The 14,773-nt window shown below is 41.3% G+C and overlaps 1 protein-coding gene across 12 annotated transcripts in view; it reads left to right on the top strand.

Moving 5' to 3' along the window:
* The window catches only part of CACNA2D1 (calcium voltage-gated channel auxiliary subunit alpha2delta 1), a 1,459,114-nt gene that overhangs the window by 627,572 nt on the left and 816,769 nt on the right, over positions 1-14,773 (top strand). For all 12 annotated transcript variants that reach the window (XM_069228696.1, XM_069228697.1, XM_069228694.1 and 9 more), the window contains exon 5: positions 8,047-8,091. In XM_069228696.1, the coding sequence (XP_069084797.1) occupies positions 8,047-8,091 (45 nt within the window). The remainder of the gene's footprint in view (positions 1-8,046; positions 8,092-14,773) is intronic.

Raw genomic sequence — 14,773 nt, 5'->3', positions numbered from 1 at the left:
TCCTGGGGCTGGATGGGGGCCAGGCACCCTCCACACACGTAATGAGTTTTGCCCCAGAGAAGAGGCTGTACCTGGGGCTGCAGGAGGGCCAGGCATCCCCCCTCCATTCAAAATGTCAATGCCCATGGGATCTGGCCCACCAGGGGTCATCTTAAATACAGGCACGGCAGCGAGCTGTTGCTTTCTAAAAAAGAAAAAACCCAGCAAAATTGTGATATCAGGAAATTGCAGCAAAAATTTAAAAAATCAAGTGTTTTTTTGCCTTTGGGACCCCAGCACCAGCGCTAAGGAGTCAGGGTGATTCTACCCTGGCCCCTTGTCTTACTTTTTTTTGTTTTTTTGTAGGACTCTGCTCAAGCCAAGTCCCATGATGGCTGCCAACAATTCCTGGTTGAAAAATTGGTAGCCAATCAGAGCTCTGCATGAGCTAGTCATTATTTGCAAAGAAGTCGTGACCTCAGATACACACATTTGGATTTCCTTTAATTTCTCAACATCTATTGAACGGATTTACACGAAATAACAAAAAGCATAATCTGCGTACTGGAAGCTACCTTGCTGTCAAATTTGGTTAATTCTGTCCAGTGGTACAGGCTGTAGTCATGTTCAAATCTCCTACAGGATTTCACATGGAAAACACACATTTTTGATTCACCCTTTTTCTCAGCCCCCGCTTGACGGATCACCTTCAAACTTCCTATGCGCAGCAAGAATCATGGGCACACCTTTTTGGAAACTTTTTGTGAAGATTCATCAAACAGTGCTAAAAATATCGGCATCTAAAAAAAAACACTTTTTTATGAAAACATTTTCCTAACTAAAACTACCTAGTGATGACTGCAACTAGGTTTTAGATATTTTTATATGGCAAGAAGAAAAAGTGAGAGAGCATACATAACGAGTATGGCTCAATATTGCCATTGAGGATTTCTGCTGAAATTTTGAGCTGCAGTTCTGAAGGAGTTCTGGTTTGTAATTGTCACCAGAATCCAGAGATGGCAATATAGGACAATATTATAAAGGCTAGTTGTGAAGAATTTTTTTTTATTTTGGGACCGTTATGTTGAAAAAGCTGTTTTGTTCAAAGTGAAGCTAAATTGTTAATAAAACAATGGACAATGATTACAGTCAAATGGTGTAGGCAATTCTGTGTCTGCAGTGTTTACAGCATTATTATGGACTGACTGCATTTGCAACATAATTTGCCACATAATTTGCAAAATATGCAAACTTTGCCAAAACGTTTTCTATCTCAAATAGCTAAAATGAGCTGCATGATTTCCATTTATTTTGCTGCATAATTTTGTCCTCCATGCTGCATAAGCCTAGAAGCCTGACCCATGTAAAAAAGCTCTGAAGAGTGGTTTGAAATTTTCAATACATATACTGTGGTCAGTTCAGCTGCTGTCTTGAAAGCTTCAGGGTGATCGATGAAGTGGGGATCAAAATAAAGGGTGAGGTCCCAAAACACTTTTTCTCTATTCTCTGTCCATGGGGATTTTGCATTCTTTAGACACGCCTACAACCCAAACCTCTGAATGGAATTACACCAAACTTGGCACACAGCTAGATCCTGCTCTGCAGATTGTGATTTTGGTGGTTTGGTGTAAATCCGTTCTGTAGTGCTGGAGTAATTTGAGGCCAGAAAATATAGATATCTACTGCAGCAGATTCTTCTCGGATCCACCACAGATTGATCCGCGGATCAATGCGCCACAGGGAGAATCTGATTGGCTGGTTGCAAACTGACAGGAACCTTGCAGCCTCCATTTTATTTCAGTGGGGAAACGGTCCCCGGGGCTATAATCTTGGGTGAATGTAGATGATGGGGTCAGGGTAGAGGTTCCCTGACCCCATTGGAGTTACATTGTTTATAAAAAAAGTGAAAATGGTGTTCATATGCCTTAAAATTATATTTCATTTTACAATTTTCAAATTCTGCAGATCCATCCACAGGGCTCAGCGCTGTGTAAATCCGTGATTGGACCCGTGGATTTCACGAAACGCAAAAAAATAAAATACACTGAAAAAAGCAAAGGTTACAGGGACGTTATAGTTTGGAAATAGAAATTTTAAAAACTTTTGAAATTAACTGAAGAAAACACAAGTTACAGGGAAGTAATAGTTAGTTTCTCAATTTATTCGTACAAAACCATAGAAATTCAGCAGTTATAGAGTTCTTTCACGTAACTATAACTTGCGTCCTAAGGTAACTATAACTCACACTCTCACCATGCACTGCTAATTACCTCAGATATTACAGCAGTCATGAGAACTTCTATAATGTCCTTAATAGTATAAATGAAACATTAGCAGTCAATGTTTTGAAGAAAAGCTTGTGCATGGTGGGTCGTGAGGTATAGTTACCTTAGGGCGCGAGTTAAAGTTACTTGAAAGAACTCTACAACTGCTGAATTTCTATGATTTTGTACAAGTAAATTCAGAACCTAACTATAACATCTCTCTAAGCTTTGGTGTATATATATATATTCACACCAGTTTGACAATTAAGTAAAAAATGCGGCACTCACAGGATTACAGCAGATTGCTTTTATTACATAACAGGACCCCAAACAAACTAACACCAATGCATTTCGACCTTCCCGGTCTTGGTCACGGTGTTTGGGCTCCTGTTTATGAATAAAAGCAATCTGCTCTAATCCTGTGAGTGCCGCATTTTTGACTTAATTGTCAAACTGGTGTGAAGATTATTGCTGGGAATAGGTCCTTCCCACGCGGGCACCGACATGAGAAGAGCGCGCCTCTTTGGATCTGTTGGAGCTGAGACATATATTACACTGAAATAGGTTAAAATATGATAGCATACTGCGAAGTGGCATACAATGGAGTGGCATCCAATGGAATAGCATAGAATGGAGTGGGCTACACTAGAGTGGCATAACATGGAGTAGCATACTGTGGAGTGGCATACAGTGGAATAACATAGAGTAGAGTGACATACAGTGGAATGGGGTAGAGAGGAATAGCATATACCAAAGTAGCATATAGCAGAGCGGCATACAGGGAAGTGACGTACACTGAAGAGGCGTAAAGTGGAGTTGCATTCAATATAATAGTGGAGAGTGGAATGGCGCAGAGCTGCGTGTTGTACAGTGGAGTGGCATAGTGTATAATAGTGTATATTAGACTAGCTTATAGTGGAGTGGCATATAATAGAGTGGTGTTGACTGGAGTGGCGCACAATGGCGCGGGGTAGAGTGTAATAGCATACAGTGGGGTGCCATACATTGGAGTGGGGTCCAATGGAATATTGTACAATGAAATGAGGTAGAGTGGAGTGACATACACTAAGTGGCATAGAGTAGAGTTGCATACAGTGGCATGGCATAGAGAGGAATGGCATATGCTGGAGTAGCATACAGCAAAGTGGCATTTAGTGGCATTCACTGAAATGGCATACACTGGAGAGGTGTTGCGTAGTGTAGTAGCATAGACTGGACTGGCAAAGAGTGGAATGGCATACAGCATAGCATTGTACCATGGAATGGTGCAGGATGTAACAGTGAAGTGTGGAGTGGCATACCGTGGAGTGGCATATAATACAGTAGTGTAGACTGGAGTGGCATACTGTGGCGAGGTAGTGGGTAATAACATACAGTGGAGTGCTCTACATTGAATTTGGGACCCAAGTGAATAGTGTAGAATAAAGTGGTGTAGGGTAGAGTGCCATACACTAGAGTGGCGTAGAGTGGAGTATTATACATTGCAGTGGCATAAAGTGGAATAATGTACAGTACAGTTTTGTAGATTGGAGTGGCAAACAGTTTAATCAAGTTGAGTGGCATACAGTAGAATGGTTTAGTGTGAAATAGTGTATAGTAGAGTAGTGTCCAGTGTAGTGGTGTACAGTGGAATGACAAATTGGAGTGACATACAGTGGCGTTGCATACAGTGTAATAAAGTAAAGTGGAGTGGCGTAGAGTGTAGTCTAGTACAGTGGAGATGCATAGAGTGCCGTTGTGAATATTGTATAGCGGAGAAGCTACAGTAGCATGGCATACAGATGTATGTGAAATTTAGCAGCAATATAGATTATGATGTGTAGAGTAATGCAAAACAGCAAATTGTGCTGCTGTGCATTTCTCCAGACTTACCAATCAACTCAGGGCCATGCATGGTGGCCTTGCTCTCCTTTGTAAATATGACATAAGTGTTGCATTGCCCATTCAACACCAAAAGTGATGCATTGGTACTGCAATCCAACAATACAGCTAGGCCATAGTTAAATTGTGTGCCATAGTATGCCATGATAACTCTGTAGTATACCATGGTACAGGGCAATGAGAAGGCAGCAAATAATTCAGTAAAGGCCACAAATAGTTGCATACAGTGTTGTATAGTGACCATAGAGTAGAGTTGAGAAGATTATTGTACAGTGGCCTATAGCACACTACATTCTTGTATGGTGGAGTAAAGGGTTATAGACTGGAGCAAAGTGGCATAGAGTTGCATACAGTGTAGTAGATTGTTGTAGAGTAGAGTTGCATAGAGTACACTAGTGTGTGAAACAGTGGAGCTGCATGGAATGAATTGTTGTATGGTAGCATAGAGTGAGGTCTTGTATGGTGGAGTAGAGTTGAGAGGAGTGGTGTAACGTAGTGTGGAGTAAAGTACAATAGAGTGTACAAGTATGTTGTAGAGTAGAGAGGCATGGAGTGGAGTGTACTGGCTTAGTGAGGGTAATAAACCTATAAATTGGAGTGGGGACTCCTATGGTAGAGTGGAGTGCTGTGTCATATAGAAAAGTGTTGTATAGTGGAATAGAGTGTTGTACATTGGAGTGTACCGGCATAGAGTGGAGTAGAGAGTTGGATAGTGGGATGAGCTGAGTCTTTCAGAGTGTAATAAAGTATAGTAGACCTTTATAGATTTGAGTTATTTAGGGTGAAGGAGAGTATCATACAATGGAGCAGTGTAGATTGGAGTGGCAGGCACTGTAATGCCATACAGTGGATTACCATAGAGTGGAGTAGCATACAGTAGAATAGCATACAGTTGAATACTGTACAGTCAAATGTAGAAATGTGTTATGGCATAGAGTGAAATAGCATAGAGTGGAGTGGTGTACAGTGGACTGGCATAGTGTGCAGTAGGGTACAGTGGATTAAGATAGTGTGGGGGGCATACATTGAAGTGGCTTAGCATAGAGTTGAGCAAACTGTAATAAACTGGAGTGGCATCTCATACAGCAGAGATGAGTGCTGTGTGGTACAGTTCAGGAAACTGTCATAGAATGGAGTAGAGTTTTGTACAAAATAGTCACTCTACAAAACTGAAAAATGAAAAAGTAGCCATCATGTTGTTTTTACTACACTTTGGCTGTATTCAGTGTTAGGGCCTTAGATATAGGTAAGTAGTAGATCCCTACCTATTACCACTTTGGCACTATAACCAAAGCCCTAAGATAATTATATCTCGTGACTGCCGCCATGCGTAGTTTTCTCAGAAATAATTTCATTGCAAATGTTGCACGATAACACAATTGATGTTATAGAAGATGTCATCAATAATGTAATATGTGGGGTAATTAGCTGTGCATGGTGAGGGCCTGAGTTATAGTTACCTTAGGTCATGAGTTATAGTTACTTGAAATAACGTTAACTAAAACAGCTGAATTTCTATGGTTTTGTGGGTGTAATTTCAGAACCTAACTATAACATCCCTGTAACCGTTTTTTTATTCAGTGAATTTTTAAGGTCTTATAAATGCTGCTTGCTAACTATAACGCTGCTGTAACCTCTGTTATTTCAGTGAATTTCAATGTTTTTTTAATGCAGCGGGGTTGGAAAAAGGGCCTGGCCCATGGCCAGGCACTCCAGCCAATCCCCCACACACATCTTACCTTGCGTTGAAGTGTTGTCAGCCATTGAAGTGTTGTCAGCTTGGGACTCTGCTGAAACCAAGTCCCCCAAAAAAGTAAAAAAATATTTTTATTTTACGGACAGAGTCGTGGAGGATCCATGGATCTGCTGTAAAACAAAAAACAACAAAGCATGGGCTACTGAGCTTAGTTATTATAAAGCTCCTAGTTGGGCCAAGTCCTGGGGGCAATTGTTTAAAAAAGTGGGGGAGGCCTCCTGGGCCCCTCCCACTGCCCTGAGGACCACCACCACCCCAGGGCTTTGATAAAATATGTGGGGGTCGTGTGTTCCCTGCTGCCCCAGGGACCACCACCTTCTCGGGGTCTTTACATAATATGTGGGGGCTGCATGCCCCTTCCTGCTGCCCTGGGGACCACCACCTCACTAGGGCTTTGATTATCTATGCGGGGGAAGCTGCATGCCCCCCGCTGCTCTGGGGACCACCACCTCCCTGGGGCATCACCATAATAATAAGCGGGTGGCCCACATACCCCCTACTGCCCCGAGGTCCATCACCTCATCCCAGGCTATGCAAACATTTTAGGGGGGCCACACAGCCCCCTCATGGAGCCACTGATAGCCCTGGGGACTGCCACTCCTCAGGTCCGGTTCAAGCTATGTCCTGGGGTGCCCCTTCCCTGGGACATTGCTGTTTGCTGTGGCTTAGCTGGTGCTCTGCAGCCAAGCCACAGCAAACACTTCAGTTTTTGACAGTGGGACCTGTAAAGCAGCTTTTTCTATAGAAAATAGGTCCTAACTATAACTACCTAGTGGCGACTGCATATATATATATATATATATATATATATATATATATGTGTGTGTGTGTGAGTGTGTGTATTATATATATATATATATATATATATATATATATACATACCTATATATAGGTTGTGTTGGTTGTTCTGTTTGAATTGTTCCAAGCAGTGCATCTTCAAGCAACATGATCAGCACTATGAAAACTACTTCTTTAAAAATGTGCTTGGGATGCTTTTATGAAGTATTACACTAGTGTAATTGAAAATTATATTTATTATGGTTTCTCAATTTGACCCTCATTACATGTGTCCCATAATCATTCCCATTATTTCTCCTCCCTGGATTTACTATTACTGGGTGTCCCGGTATTTCTGGGAGTTGGGAAATAATGGAAATGGTCAGACTTACTGTGCTGATTTTACATGCTGTTCCACTGTGAGATTTATCTGCTTGAATTAGGGGAAACACTGAGTTGAATGTAATTTATAACGCTGTTCCAGCTGAGCGCAGTATTTGCACCATTATATTTAACAGGCCAGACATAATGTGAGCCTTATTCTTACATTAATATACTACAGATGTTTTCCTATACTTTTAAAAAAAAGTAACAGTAATATTTTTCTACAATGAATTGTTCAAAAGTTCCCCACAATGAAAGCTAATCTGTGAAAACAGTGCAATCTATAGATTAGGTAGGACACCCTTTATATCCTGTATCGTGAAGAAACTTTTATGTGAAATATTACTCTCAACTATTAAACAATGACCTATTTATTTATATTCTCTGCTTTCTATCATGCCCTACTATTCATGTGCTCAATTGAACATCCTTAATTTATTCCTTGCACTCAACATCTTATCCTACTGCCTTCCTGTTATTCCCTGGATGTATTTATTGGTATTTTTGTAGGCAAACACTAATTGGGAATCTGCAAAGTTAATGTCCTTCCTTGTTTCCTTTCTTTCATCCTTAGCTCATTTTCCCTTCCTCACTTTCTTTCTATCTCCACTCCCCAAAGGAGGACCTCTGCTGCCTTTCTATATGTCTTCAATCCCACCCTCCTGTGTTTGTTCATTGATTCATTCTCATTTATTGTTCTCTTCCACTTCTTTTCCCTTTCACTCTAGCACTTCTTCCTTTTAATTCATTTTTCACTCACTTATATATCACCATTTCCCTCAACAAAATCTCAATTTCCTTCCTACTTTTTTCTCACTTCTGCACTTTCTCATTTCCTCTCATCTTTTCTTCTGCTTTTCATTTCTTCTTTCCTTGCTTCTCCTGTCTTCCTCCTGATTTGTATAGTTATATCACAATCTTAATCCAACACATTGATTTTTTTTTCACTCTTTGCAATTGCATATCTTCCTTTCCTTATGAATTTTTGTTTTTATTTTCACACAGAAAGGTGAAATCGTGTACTACAATGCAAAAGAGGACCTCATAGATGTAAGTGCTACGTCCTTTAAAACATTAAATGTTAAATGATTACATCAACACTCTTCATACTGTACAAATCTGGTTTCTCTCAGTGTGTATTAATTACTATATCTGCCTTATGTCTTCTTTTTGATTGTCACTAATCAGTATATTTTCATGCACAAATTTTGCACACACTACCTTTCTTTGTTTTCCAAGAGTCCGTGGTGTTTACGTTTTAACCAACCAAATTCCTAAACTAAACATTAAGTATGTCTTTACTAATTAGTGTGTATAGGATTACATTAATTCAAATTTCAGCAAATTGTGTCTCTTAAACTATTTTCTTTAACACAATATATCTTGTTTTCCTGTAAAATACATTATGTTAAAATTATGTGCGTCTTTTTTATTGGTTTGATAAGAAGCAGATTTGAGTATAGTAGAACTGCTGATCAAGCCTTCATTTTCTCCGATCTCGACGATGTTAATGCTTTGTTCCATGACCTCTCAGACTGGCACCCATTCACCATAGGATATCTTATCTAGCTCCTGAGAAATATGTTCACATCACTCACTTCTAATGGAAATCCATTGTCTCAACTTGCTTGCTTGCTTGGTGCTTGCACAACTTACACCCCCATCTATATGTATGACAACCTTACCATCTCATGTGGCTCTCAGTACACCTCCAATCAGGTCACCATCAGACTAGACAATTGTAGGAAAGTAAACAACAAGGCATCAGGCCTTTCCCCTCTGTGCTCCCAGCAGCTGTAACAGCAATCCCAGATTCATAACGATTGCCCAACCACTGTCCAATTTAGGGAAGAGCTGATGACACACCTTTTGAAAAACCACTGCATCAGGTGGGGTTAAGTCCCAAGCATCTTGCTGCATCTTGAAAGTGCTCCCACCACATGTATACCTCAGGAACCATGTGCTGGATATTGAGATGCGTGATCAAGTAGAACATAGGCTCAAGTCTTGGTGAGGTCACCTCTCTTAACTGTAGGACAAAGAGCAGCTCGCGGCAGTATATGGTACAGCCTACTGGCAGACTCTAGTTGTGACGGAGGTCCTGAGGTGAAACTTTGGGCATTATTAGAACTGTAAGGGTGTGGGACACATAATGAACCATTAATGAAGTGGAAGGTCAACATAGTACACCGGTACCGAGCTGGAATAGCAGGGACTGACAACATTGATCAAAAAAGGAACTCAGAACAAAGGCACTGCAGAAACAAGCAGAAATGCCATTCCAGTAGCAAAAGAGCATAGTATTTTTAGAGGATAGAGTTTTGGTTAAAACAACATCAGCCTTAGACACTTGTAATAGAAAGAGGACAACAGCAGGGGCCAGCTCCAAAAACAAAGTGACACTGGTCCTTATGGTGGGCTTTTTACATAAATCCTATCATAAACAAGCTGAAAACAACTGAATTTCTAAATCTGCTCATTGTATTTTCACTCCTAATTAAAAGGATTGCGAAGATCAGTTACTTTCCCAAGAATACACTCAAGTGCCACATTTTTCTGTTACAGCGACACAGACAGAGAAGGACACGTGTATCATCTACAAATTATTTGAAAGGGTGTTAATTTTATGGATTTGTAACCATAGATATGCAGAACCAGAGATAATCCTACAGACCCCATACCTTGCCCATGTCAAAGGCAAACACCGTACAATACTTTCTCTTCTCTGAAGCTGTCACAAATAAAACAAAACAGAATCAGCAAGACCCAAGAATAGCAAAGGTTCCCCCTGCAGCAGATTCTGCCCTGGTTACCTTATTGAAAGAGTTAGCAGATGAGCTATCTATTTTATGTACCTTATGACACTATTTTAAATTGTTGTTACACCTTGTATGAAAAGAGGACAAAGACATTGGGGAGAGAAAAGTCTCAGCAAAAGATTCCTTACTCTTAGGAAGGCTCTCACTGTTTCCCCTTGCTCTCCCATTTACATGTGTTTTTTTCATATGGGGTGTTGATGTTCCCAACAAATCTATTAGCAGCTGAACCATAGGTTAATATTAGGCTCTAGGATACCAAAATCACAACATCCACTGATATGATATTACTAAACTGACTGGATATGGAAATTTAAACAAGCTGGCAAACACTATGTAAGTCATCTGTCATATTACAGTTATAAACTCAAGCAATTTCTCACTGAGAATTCTTCCACTCTCTGCGACACTCTCCATATCCAGGAAGAGGTCAGTGCAGAAAGGGAAACAGAAATAAACAGTATAAAGTCCACTTCCAAAAGATGTCACCAGCAATGAGTGGCATGGCCAAAGAAAAAGGGCCAATGGGTTGCACTGATATTTAGTGATTTCTAACATAGAGGAAGTAGTGCCCGATAGTTATATTGCCAACTTTAGAACTCAGTTTCTAATCTTGGTTTGCATACACATTGGGAAAACAGTTCCTTATCTAGCATCTGTGAACATATACTTAGGCAAAATAGAGCCTTCATACAATATCTAAATGATTTTACAGTCCATTTAGTATCAAAGTTCAAATTAGCTAACAGGATGTTCTGTTGTGACACCAACTCTTTAAGGATGTAAAATTATTGGCCTCCTGTGTTGGATTTGATGGGATCAATTGAAGATTTATCTAAGTAAGCATCACTCCACCAGTTTCTTTGTGTCCATGATCACCTTTAAAACTGTGGACTAATAAGTCTCTAAGGACACCTCTAAATGTTTAGGCTGATATAGCTTGTCCTTGTGGCTTGTCCACCTTTTTGCATTCTAGTTATACTACATCAATATATGGGGCAAGAGGCATTCTTCAGAATAAAGATACACTAACTTTTTAAACTAAATACTATGGGGGTCATTCCAACTTTGGCGGGCGGCAGAGGCCGCCCGCCAAAGTTCCCCCGTCGAAAGACCGCGGGGGTCATTTCGACTTTCCCGCTGGGCCGGCGGGCGACCGCCAAAAGGGCGCCCGCCGGCCCAGCGGGAAAGACCCTGCAACAATGAAGCCGGCTCCGAATGGAGCCGGCGGAGTTGCAGGGGTGCGACGGGTGCAGTTGCACCCGTCGCGATTTTCACTGCCGGCAAAGCAGACAGTGAAAATCTTTATGGGGCCCTGTTAGGGGGCCCCTGCACTGCCCATGCCAGTGGCATGGGCAGTGCAGGGACCCCCAGGGGCCCCACGACACCCGTTCCCCCATCCTGGTTCTGGCGGTGTAAACCGCCAGAAACAGGCTGGCGGGAAGGGGGTCGGAATCCCCATGGCGGCGCTGCAAGCAGCGCCGCCATGGAGGATTCTCTGGACCAGGGGAAATCCGGCGGTAAACTGCCGGATCCCCTTTTCTGACCACGGCTTTACCGCCACCGTCAGAATAGCCCTGGAAGCACCGCCAGCCTGTTGGCGGTGCTTCCGTTGCCCTCCGCCCTGGCGGTCATAGACCGCCAGGGTTGGAATGAGGGCCTATGTCACATAGGCAGTCCTGACACCTTCATTGAGAAAATACACTTTCTTTTTTCTTCAGCGTTCTCTTCAGAAGTCTACATTTTCTTTTCTTGCCAACCACAAGAGAAGTTTACCATTTATAGGTCAGGAAACCTCAGTTTAGCTTCAAGTCTGTTCATATCTTGCTGACAGTAGTCTACAGAATAGATAAACCCCTTAATCAGACTGTACCCAATTTGGTGACCAAAATGTCACGTAGTTCAAAAATAAAAATGTGGCCTTTAAGCCCACGGACAGGGATACAATGGTGATACACAGAGAACTTGAAGGAGACTCCTCTTCAAAACATAATGGACGGGATCTATAAGAAAGTGGGTTACTGGGTTAGAGGGTTAGACTGAATAAAACTATGCTTAACCTCTTATAGCCTGGGACAAATGGAGTTTAGACTTAACTTAAAGGCAATGTGTGACGTATTTATGCAGCACTCAGACTGCAATAAAGGGAAAACACCACACAAATCCCATATTTAGTAAAGTAGAGTTAAGCTTAGAAAATAAAATGACACCAAAACAACAACATTCTAATCTGTAGAACCAGAGATATGAATTTTTGTAAAGTTTCAAGTAAAAATAGTGACAAGAAGCATGGTTCATTTATAGGGACCAGGTTTATCTGGCTAAAAATGTTGCCTTCTCTGAGCCACGTCCAGGCAGGGAGCTGCTGCGGAGTGTTGGTGATGGATGCAAGGGACTGTTGTCAGTGCAAAAAGCAGGTCAGGCCCAGATCAAGGTGAGCAGGTCTAGTCTTCATTCTTCAGACAGCAGGGGAGTCCTTTATTTGAATCTTCCATGGGTCCAGTAGTGTTCAAATGATATGTTCTGAGGATGCCATTTTTATACCCAATGCCACCTTGTGGGTGGGTGATGCCCCCTTTGCCTAATATTCCTCCCTTACTGGGTTTGGCTTCAAACTTGAGAGGGTTACAAAGGGCAGGTAGTTCTAGGTGCGAGCTGCATTTATAAGTGGCAAGGCAGCCAGCCCCTAAAAGGTCAGGAAGGGGGTGTGAATAGCCCTGAGGCAACCCTTCAAAGCACCGAAAGTGCTGAATACAACCTCCCCGGACATCCTGCCTAGGAGAGGGACTAAATGCCACACATCCCGAGCATTTTTTGCCTCTATGTCTGTAAAGAATACACAACACTCCACAGGAGAACTATTCAGTTAGGTGATCCTGGACATCTGCAGAAAAGCACATTTGATTTAGGCAGAAAAATGCCAACTTTCTAAAATTGAATTTTCTGAATAGCAATTTACAATCCAACTTTACCCTTAGAGAAGATTATAAATTGCATTTCAAATGGGTGGAAGAATCATTTCTGTATTCTCAAACTGATGTTATCACTTGTAATAAGGTAACCTAGTGTTAGTGTATGGGAGAGATAGTGTTACAACATTGAAAAAAGACTTCAGGAGTTTTTGACTGTCAGACCATGTAAAACTTAAATACCCATGTCCTGCTTTTTAAATACCATGCACCGTATAGGGTAAAACTTACTGGTGGCTTATTAGTATTATAAACGAAGATGTAGGCCTAGCAAAAAGATTTATAATTTGAAACTGCTCTTCAGGCTGCAGTGCCAGGCCTGAGGCATGTTTTACAGTGTTACTTTAGTTTGTGGCACAATCACTGCAGCAGCCCACTGATAGCATTTCATTTACAGTCCCTTTGTACATGTAGTACAACTTACTATGGACTTATTAGTAAAATTAAGTGTACCATTCAGGTGTATACCACTTTTATATCCAGTCTGTGTAATAATACTATGTCAGTGGAGGGTGTGGTTTTGGTAGCCTACAGCTACCAAACCCATGCTTTTAAAGGAGAGCCACATCATCTTATCACTAGCTAGTAGTATTAAAGTGCACAGAGTCCAAAAAGCCAAAAAAAACATGTTCCGCAAAGAAATTCAACAATCTTGTTGACTCTGCACAAACCTAGTCCAAAGGTAGCAGAGCGCTGTACATGCTCAAATAAAAGCAGAAAGTCAAAATCTAAGACACCAATTTGTGGATGGTAACATAATGTGCTGTTGTTTCCGCTAAAGGGGTGAGTCTTCAAATATTTCCTAAATTATTAGTTTTGAAGTGGTCTTGATGGATACAGGGATGCTTTTCCAGTTAATGGATGCATAGATGGAAAAGCCCTGCTCTCTTGTTTTCATTTTCTTAAGCTTCTTAGTCTGCAGTCTAATATTGTCCTGGCTGCAGATGTGCGGGACCCACCAGAGAGGGTGAGGTTGTCTGTAAGTTATGCAGTGATGCTGGTTTTTATTGCGTAAGGGGCAGAGGCAGCTGGCAACCAGATCCTGAAAATTGCTGGGTAAAAGAGTGGCCTCATGTCATTGAACGTAACCATATTGTAGATCATCGAATATAAGGGAAGGTCCACTGGCTGAGGCAAAGCTCTAAATCTTGTAAAGTAGAAAAAATTAGCTCTGGTTTTGAAGCCTCTTCATGAATACACGTATGTCTCTCAGCACACTGTATCAAGCATCATGATTCATTTAACAGGTGGATCAGAGCAGAGTGTCCATCAAGATCTCAGAAAGAAGGTAATTTAGGAAACAGGCCATTATTTTGTTAGGGTCAATGGTTTCTGTGCTTACTTTCCCATGTCATAGACTTTTGGTGATGATTGATAGTGATGTAGTTATTTCTAACAATGTGACTCTCCTGTCGTATGTAGGTAGATCGGGTATCCTCTATGCACTATTTGCAACTCAGTTGAATATGCATCTCCAAGTCTTCCTTCAGGTCGTCCTATAGATAGGAGGAATAGTTTATCATTGTGGTTCTTTCCACAGCACGGTCATCGCTTCCAGAGAGGTTGTCAGTAGGATGACCATGGATAAAAAAGTTGCAATACAAGTTGGATGTGTCTCTCAGGATTTGCTGTGACCACCGGTGGCACATGTGGTAGCCTGGTGAATTGTGTAGAGAAAGTACTATCTTTTGGCTTCTTTGTGGATTGCTTATTTATCCCAATCCCCCCCCCCCCAAGTCATTGTTAGGGAAACACCCTAAAATTTGCAGTAGAACAAACTAAACATTTTCCGGTAGCATATCACAAATATTTTGTCCCAAAGACCATTTCCTCCTGATTATCTACATAAATATGTTGTTACATGCAGTGCTTTACGTACCTCCCAGTCCTATCCCAAACCAATTTTTGACGGTGTTTTTTTTGTTTATACATCAAAGTGATTCTTGG

Source organism: Pleurodeles waltl, chromosome 4_1 (assembly GCF_031143425.1).
Source record: "Pleurodeles waltl isolate 20211129_DDA chromosome 4_1, aPleWal1.hap1.20221129, whole genome shotgun sequence".
Lineage (NCBI taxonomy): Eukaryota > Metazoa > Chordata > Amphibia > Caudata > Salamandridae > Pleurodeles > Pleurodeles waltl.
The sequence above is the reverse complement of the archived record's forward strand: the minus strand, read 5'-3'. Positions and strand labels throughout refer to the sequence as shown.